This window comes from Psammomys obesus, unplaced genomic scaffold (genome assembly GCF_907164565.1).
Source record: "Psammomys obesus unplaced genomic scaffold, mPsaObe1.curated_primary_1811, whole genome shotgun sequence".
NCBI classification, from domain to species: Eukaryota; Metazoa; Chordata; class Mammalia; order Rodentia; family Muridae; genus Psammomys; species Psammomys obesus.
In genome coordinates this window covers 6,881,812-6,889,713 of record NW_026590699.1, presented here as the reverse complement: position 1 = coordinate 6,889,713, position 7,902 = coordinate 6,881,812, and the positions used below count along the sequence as shown (strand labels likewise).

General features: G+C 52.8%; 1 protein-coding gene across 3 annotated transcripts in view; it reads left to right on the top strand.

Annotated features, from left to right (window-relative positions):
* Positions 1–6: 6 nt before the first annotated feature.
* The window catches only part of Arhgef7 (Rho guanine nucleotide exchange factor 7), a 107,316-nt gene continuing 99,420 nt past the window's right edge, over positions 7–7,902 (top strand). For all 3 annotated transcript variants that reach the window (XM_055608388.1, XM_055608387.1, XM_055608386.1), the window contains exon 1: positions 7–183. In XM_055608388.1, the coding sequence (XP_055464363.1) occupies positions 19–183 (165 nt within the window). In that variant the 5' untranslated portion in view covers positions 7–18. The remainder of the gene's footprint in view (positions 184–7,902) is intronic.

Sequence of the window (7,902 nt, the reverse complement as noted above, 5' to 3'; positions counted from 1 at the left end):
GCCCGAGCCGCCGCAGCGATGAATTCTGCCGAGCAGACCGTTACGTGGCTCATCACCCTGGGCGTGCTGGAGTCGCCCAAGAAAACCATCTCGGACCCCGAGGTGTTCTTGCAGGCGTCGCTCAAGGATGGGGTGGTGCTGTGCCGGCTCTTGGAGCGCCTGCTGCCCGGGACCATCGAGAAAGTGAGTGGCCCCGGCGCGGTCTCCGGGTGGGTCCCCGGCCCGGGCGGGTGGCGGGGCGCGCGGGAGCACCTGGCGCGCGCCGGCTCGGGGCCCGCGCGCCCTCCTTTGTGCGCGGACCCGGCGGCGCGCCGGGCGCGGGGAGCGGCGGCGGGAGTTCGGGGCGCCATTGTGTGCGGGGCGCCGGGAAGGGGACCCGCCCTGAGGGCACAGACAGCGGAGGGGGCCGAGGCGACGCGCGGGGCCGGGTCGGGGTCACGGGAAGGAGAGTTGGCTGTGCGGGCGGCGGTGGGGTTCTGCTCCACCCTAAACGTGAAGTTGGGAGGTCGGCTTCGCCTCCCGCCTCGAGGGATCGGAAAGATCAGAAAAGCTCGTTTCTGCGCCGCGCAGCTTTCTGCGATGGCTTTGTCTGAACGGTTTTCGGCGCTGGCTTTGCGGTCTCACCCTTGCGTTGAATGGACCGGTGGCTGGGCATGTTTAAAGGATGCATCCATCAAAGTCGAGGGAGGTCTGAGCTGTGAAATGACTTACCGCTTCCCCTCTCAAGGGATTCCTTGCTCATCCAAGCCTGTACACGGCGCACACACGGCGTTGAGCCCGGACTTCTTTGGGGATGGTTCGGAATTTTCATCTTCACTGGGTGCTGGATTCGGAGCAGACTGCTTGCTGCTGCTGGCTGCTAGCTCCCCAGCGCTGCAGTGTGAACCTTGACCGCGGCTGGGGGTGACCAAAGTTTGTTTTCATCGGCAGGCTTACAGAGCAAGGTCAGGGCTTGGGAGCACATCGGAGAACAGTCAGCTTTTATGTTAAAAAATGCTAAAGTCTTGTGTTCAAGATGTTGCCAGTATGCAGTTTACAAGAAAACTTAGGATCCGTGGTTACTTAAAAGGTGTTAAATACAGAAATGGAAATGTCCCATAATTAGTAAGAAGTAGCACTTCTTAATGGAGTAAACATATACACACACAGGCAGACACACACACACACACACACACACACACCAGGCAGGACAACTTGTTATTAACAAAATAAGGATTAAGCGACCTGGAGAAGCAAACTTTGTGTTTTCATCCATAAATTGGGAGGTTGTGCTGTGAGGCAGAAAACATTTAACACGAACTCTGCATGCATACCACAGGTTTTGGCTGTTTTCCTGAATGCTGTTGATGAAAACAACATGCACTGTAGAGCCAATAACTGCCTCCCTGATTCGAAAGACGCTGCTTAGACACGAGGCAGATCAGTGAAGTTCCAGCTTAAGATGGGGAGACTGAAGAGCGGGGTCTGGCTTTCAAGGCACCGAGGAAGCTGGGTTGCATCTGGACATCAGTGCCAGTGATAATAAGAGACAGATGTCTGAGTGAGACACATGCTAAGTTTTCCAAAATAGGCTTTAAAAGGAGCCCTGCTCCATTTCTGAGGCAAAGTTGAGAAAAGGTTCCTGTGCTGTGTCAACGAACACGTCCCCGTCACTGAGCACGCCATGTGACATGTTTGCGGTATTAATATGGATGGGCAAACTTCAACAATCATATTCTGTTTTAACTTCTAGAAAGAGGTTCTAAGGAAGCTGTAGCGGCCCTCTCATCTCTGAGACAACAAAGAGAGAGATGAATAAAATGTTTAGCTTCTGGCAGCCAGATTGGCCCCAAACATTCTGAAGCTGTACTCAAGCAGGAATGCCTGGGGTTGGTGCTGTTTTGTCTCTCTGAGGGAAGGCTGATGACACCATACAGATAGACCAGCTCTTTGGGTCAAAGATAGGTGTTGGGAGTAAACTGTTAGCCACTGTCTGAAACACTGGATTCCATGGGTTTGCATCTGCCATGAAGTCATCCACGCTCAGCAGTGCCTGCATGCAATCACATTTGTCCCGAAGCACATGTGTGGGGCAGTGTTTTTCGTCCATGGAGGAATACAAAAGAGAGGTCCTTTCTCCTCAAAAAGGGAATGCTTGGAAATGGCGCTGAGCGTTTGTGTGGCACGGAAACGGCCTTTGCTGGACCCATCGCTGCATGGATGTGCTGACGCTGGCAAATTGTGAGCAGCGTGAGACTTCCCTTTTTGCAAGTTCAGAAGTTAAAATGAAGTTCAGGCCTGGGAACCAGCGCGAAACGAAGGCTTCCCATGTGTCTTTTATTAAGAACACGTCCTGTTTTGTTTCAGAATGGGATCGGCCAGCAGGGATGGACATTCCTTGAGCTCTAGCTCAGGCGAAGGAAATGGTGGGTCAGGGTTCCTTCCCTGAAGTCTCCGCTCTTGTTCTCTTTGGAGGTGAGAGGCGGGAGCTACAGACTGTCCTAAGAGGCCCTGCTCGCTGCTGAACCCACAGCTCTCTGGTTTCAGGGGAGAGGGAAGCTGGGGTGGGCATATTTCCTCAGCCCTGGGAATGAAGGTCTTGCCCTTTGATTGATTGGGAGAGCCAGGCCCCATCCAGCCCCACCCCTCTTATCAGCCTAAACCTGCCATAGCTGTCCCTGAGCCTGGCAGCACCATCCTGGCAAACCCTGCTGCAGGCATTTCCAAGTTGCGTTGTTAAAGGAGACCCACCCGAGACGCAGGAATTCTGGAAGGTAGATCACCGCCAAGAGGAACCCATGCTAAAATGCTGGTTTCATTTTAACTTCTGGATGTAATGCACAAAGTTGTTTAATTACCATGAAAATCTCCAGGAACTTTGTTCCTTCTGTGTGTCCCAGCACGGGACAGGGAAGCTGTGTGCAGTGCACATGCCATTCTCTGTGGGAGAGCTGGGGTCACCAGGATTCAGGGGTGTAACGGAAGTCAGCGGCCCCTGGGAGTATGCATCTGTTTCATGGTCTGGAGGCCAGAAGTTCATGATCAAGCTGTGTTTCCTGCTTGTGTTAGGGCACTTGTCCAGGCCCTTCTCACACGCTCAGGGATCCCTAAGTTTGTGGGAACACAAACTTATGTGGTCTCACTGTGGCCTCCTTTCTGACCAGAGCCACTGTAGGCACCCTGTCCAGTATGAGGGCATCTTCCCGACTACATCCACAGTGACCTCCTCACTAGAGAAAGCCACATTCTGAGGTCCTGGGGTCTGCCACACCCAGGTATTAATTTTGTTGAATTCAATCAACTCATTAAGAACTTTCCTACCTACTTGACACTGTGGGAGCTAACTTTTGAGATTTTTTTCCATTATTTAAAATAATTTTTAAATTTAAATATATTTCAATCATGTTCTTCTCCTCCCCCAAGTCTTTCTAGATCCTCACTTTCAACTTAAAGATTTTTCTCAAAAAAAAAAAAACCAACCCAAACAACTCCCCCCCCCCAAAAAAAACAAAACCCCAACACAACAACAACGCCATGAAAAAAACTAATAAAACAAAGTTAAACATTATCCCCAAAGGAAAAAAAAAACCCCACCAAACTGTAACCAAATAAAAGCACACAATAAATCTGTAGTGTCCATTATGTGTTGGTCAACTGCTCCTGAACGTGAGACCTGCTCTGGGTGGTTGATATGCCCAGTGTCATTCTCCTGGAGAAAACTGATTTTCCCTCTCCCAACAGGTATGAATGACACTTCATCCTTAACCTTTACCCTAGTGGCTAGGTTTCCTTTCATTAATTCCTTTAATATATATATATATATATATATATATATATATAAAACACAAAATAAAATATAATAAGATAAGCTATCACATTGAAGTCAGGCAAGACAAATCAGCAGAAGGAAAACAGCCAAAGAGAAGGCACATGTCAGAGACCCACGCATTCCAGCACTCAGGAGCTCCATAAAAACAAACTGAAAGGTACATTATATTGGCGGAGGACCTGGTGCAGGCCCTCTGCACGCTGCTCAGTCTCTGTGACTTCATTTGAGCTTTGCTCCTTTTGATTTAGAGGACCTTGATTTCCAGTGTCCTCCTTCCCCTCTTTCTTCCCCATTCCTTTTGCTCTTCTTTGGGGTTTCCTAAGCCCTGAAGGGAGAAGGATTTGATAGAGACATCCCATTTAGGGTGAGTGTTCTGAAGTCTCTCTTTCTTTGCATGATGTATGACTGAGGGTCTCTGTCTTTGTTCCCTTCTGCCAGAGGAGGAAGCTTCTCTGGTGTTGATTGAACAAGGAACTGATCTGCAAATATAATGGAATATCACTAGGAGTCATTTAATCACTAATTTTTTTCTTTCCATAGACCAGTATCATTGGTTTTACCCCGAGTCCCTGGGCTGCCTAGTCTTCAGCTTCTTGGTCACCCAAGCAGTGTCTGGTTTGAGTTCCATCTCGTGGTGTGGGCCTCAAGTCAGATCAGTTATTGGTTGGTTACATCCATAAGCTTTGTGCCACCATTGGAGGTCAAAGGGTTTGTGGCTGACTTGTTGGTAGCATGCAGAGCACCTTTATGCACCAAAGACTCTGGAACTAGGGGCTGAAGGCTCTGTGTAGGCACCAGCTCGACATTGTAGGTAGCAGGTTCTTCTTAAGGGGTTAGAACAAGCGGGAAACACAACCCTAAATGTGAGAACAGCATGAGGCGGAGGTCAGTGCAGCTCTTGCTGGGCGATCTGGAGATGTGTGTGAGCTGGACTGACCTTCCTGACATGGGACTCAGGCTATGCTTCCTGGAATCTAGTCATCATGGGGAACCTTCCTCAGGCCAGCTCTCTCATTTGGGTCAGGCTGGGCAGCCGATGTTGGGATAGGAAGAGAGAGAGAGAAAAAAAAAGAGTCTCCATGGCACATGGGCAGACGATAGAGATGCCCACTTAAGAGTGGTGCTTCCGCTGAGTGGTGACAGTGTTCATGACAGTGTCACTCAGAGCAGGCTGTGTGGGAAGGGGAGCACTTCAGCTCTCACGAAGGCATGTCAGCTGACTGACAGTTCATTCGGAGAGAGTTAGAGAGCAAACTTTATGCAGACCACTGTTAGTGAGAGCCCAGCAAGCCTGCCCTGCGCCCAGGCTCGAGTGCTGAATGTAGCAATAGTTCCCTTTGTTCCCTTTGGAAGTGTGTGACTTCGGGGGGCTGCTTTGGCCCAGAACCGGCAGTCCAGCAGGTGGTTTTGGGTTTCAGGCCTGGAAGTGAGCGAAGCGGAACCACCCTGCAGGCTGGTTCCGAAGAGAACAAAACAAACAGACTGAAATTCAGGTTAGCTCAGAGCCACTGACGAGCCCTCCCGAGATAGTTGTGTTTATGTCGGCATGTGGACACGCCCACCCGCCCACAAGTGGCCAGGCAGCAGCGCATGCCTGTCCACTTACACAAAGGTGTTCACACGCTTGCTGACGTGCATCTGTGCACCCTCAGATACACACGGAAATGTTCACGCATAGGCACACACAGAAGCATACAGGTTACGTGTTTATGTGTCTAAAAGTGCATGCATGGCCGCCAGCACGCGGGTACACTCACCGAGTGTACACACATGTGCAAACTCGGTGCACACAGCACACATGCATGTATATACATAAGGGCCTGCACGCCCTGACGAGACGTGTGTACGTTCACGTAGACGCACACGCACGTGTGCGCATGCGCTGGTGAGCACACAGCAGACACACGTGTGCACATACACAAAAGTGCATGACGGCTCACGAGGTGTGTGTGAACTCATGGGCACACACAGCCAGCTTGGGACAAGGGAATGGAAAGCATGGCCACTGGTGTCCCCACGGGTAGCACTGTGAGAGCTCTGTACCTGGGCCCAGAGTGTGCTGTCCTGGCAGCGTCTGTCCTTCCTTCCTTCCTTCCTTCCTTCCTTCCTTCCTTCCTTCCTTCCTTCCTTCCTTCCTCCTTCCCTCCCTCCCTCCCTTCCTCCCTCCCTCCCTCCCTTCCTCCCTCCCTTCCTTCCTTCCATCAGTAGAAATAACCAGAGCCTTGGTGCAGAAGCTGCTGTCCGATGCCTGCAAGAGCTGCCCGACTTTAATCACAGGCACACAGCTGCAGTGTCTTGCTCGATTCCTCAGCACATCTCCTGAGAGGCACACCGTGTGGAAGGGGACCCTGGGGATGGCAGACATCTTCCCCCAGGCCACCCAGCTGCCAGGGCGATGGAGGAGCCTAACCTGTGTCTGAGGGGCGATCAGTAGCAACAGCCATCAGGAACTGGCAGCCCACATCGGAATACCACAGAGTGGCCTGGGCACGACCCAAGGATTGGGTCATGCGGCATTGTCCCCATTCAGCCAGGGGTCAGGGGAAGGAAGGACAGTTCATCGGCCCATGGGAGGGCCATGGTGGTGGTGGCTTCCCCTGTAGTTTGCACACAGCCCTAGCCTCTCGGCGTGATGCCCTGTCTGGGTGCTCTCCCCTGGAGGATCCCCCCCCTGAGGCTTGCCTGTGCAGTCCTCCCAAGCTGCTCTTCCCATGGGCATCAGGAGGTTGGCAGAAGTGAAGTGTGCTCTGGAGTCGGCCTCACTGTGGATCCGGGAGCGTGCTCACTGTGTTGGTGGCTGCTGAGTTTCTGCACCAAGTCATGCAGTGTGCACAGGCATGAGCAACAGAGTGAAAGCTGGAGGGTGTGCAGGTTATCTCCTCAAGCACAACCGGTCTCTGAAGTACCTCATGGGGCTACAGCACTGTGTGCCCTCGTGAGGTCTGTAGCTTTTGCACTGGGATTCGAGGTGAGATGGAGATGCCCTTGTCGCTGTCCCTGGGGATTAGGGCCGCTGGTTCTCTGTGTGCAGCTGCCACATGAGATCCAGGCGTTGCGGGTCCCTAGCTCTCCTGTCCCTTCCCGGAGATCTGTAAGACATGGTTTTTGTAGGTCTTCCAGCCCCAGGAGACTTAGCTTGGTGCTGCAGTCCTTTGGTGGGTGACTTTGGGTCCCCTCGCCTTCTCTGAGTCTCAGGTTACACAGCCCTTCCTGACAGGAGTGGCCTTTTGGGGCAGCACGGTGGGTGTCCCTGGGGTAGTGAGGAGGCATGCTGGGACTGAGGAGCTGGAAGCTGGGGTGTGACCACAAAACTACCCGCGTCCAGAAACAGCGCTTCATCCTCACTCGGGACAGCCTCTGGCAGCCCTTTTTGGTTTTGGAGGGGTCGGGTCTGGCAGCCCTTTTTGGTTTTGGAGGGGTCGGGGAGGGAGTCGCCTCCCTCTCTCTCCTGGCCAGACCACCGGCATTTTGGGTTAGGGTACCAGGCTCAGTCCCAGGTCCCTGTGCAGCCGCTGGATGCACAGTTCAGGCGTCCCTGGGAGAGTTAAGTCCCAGATGGGAGGGGAGGCAGTCAGTGCCGCCTGTGCCGCAGGAGAGGGCTCTGGGCTGCTGTGGCACAACTCCTGCTGTCCTGGCACAACTCTTCGTCCCCTCCTCAGCTTAGGAGGCTTTGCCTTTTCAGCCTTTGGCCAGAGCTTCTGGACATCCTCAGCCAGCCTGGTGCCCCTCACCCAATGTCCTATGGGCATTGTCCGGGGCAGCGCGCTGCCCACACAGGACACAACAAAACCCCCTCCCAAGTGCACCGGCTCCAATTAATCCAGGGCCTGGGAGGTAAAGAGCCTGCTGTGCTTGCAGGATGCCCTGAGTTCTGATACATAGCCCTACAGTGAAAACTGGGCGTGGGGGCGGTTGTCTGCAGCCCAAGGTCTGGATAGGGGATGGAGAAAGGATCCCTACAGGGGACTGTAGCTGAAGCAATGAGAGACCCTGTCACAAAAAACAATGATGTTGACCTCTGACCTCTACACACAAGTGTGTACATGTACACACACACACACACACACACACACACACACACACACACACACACA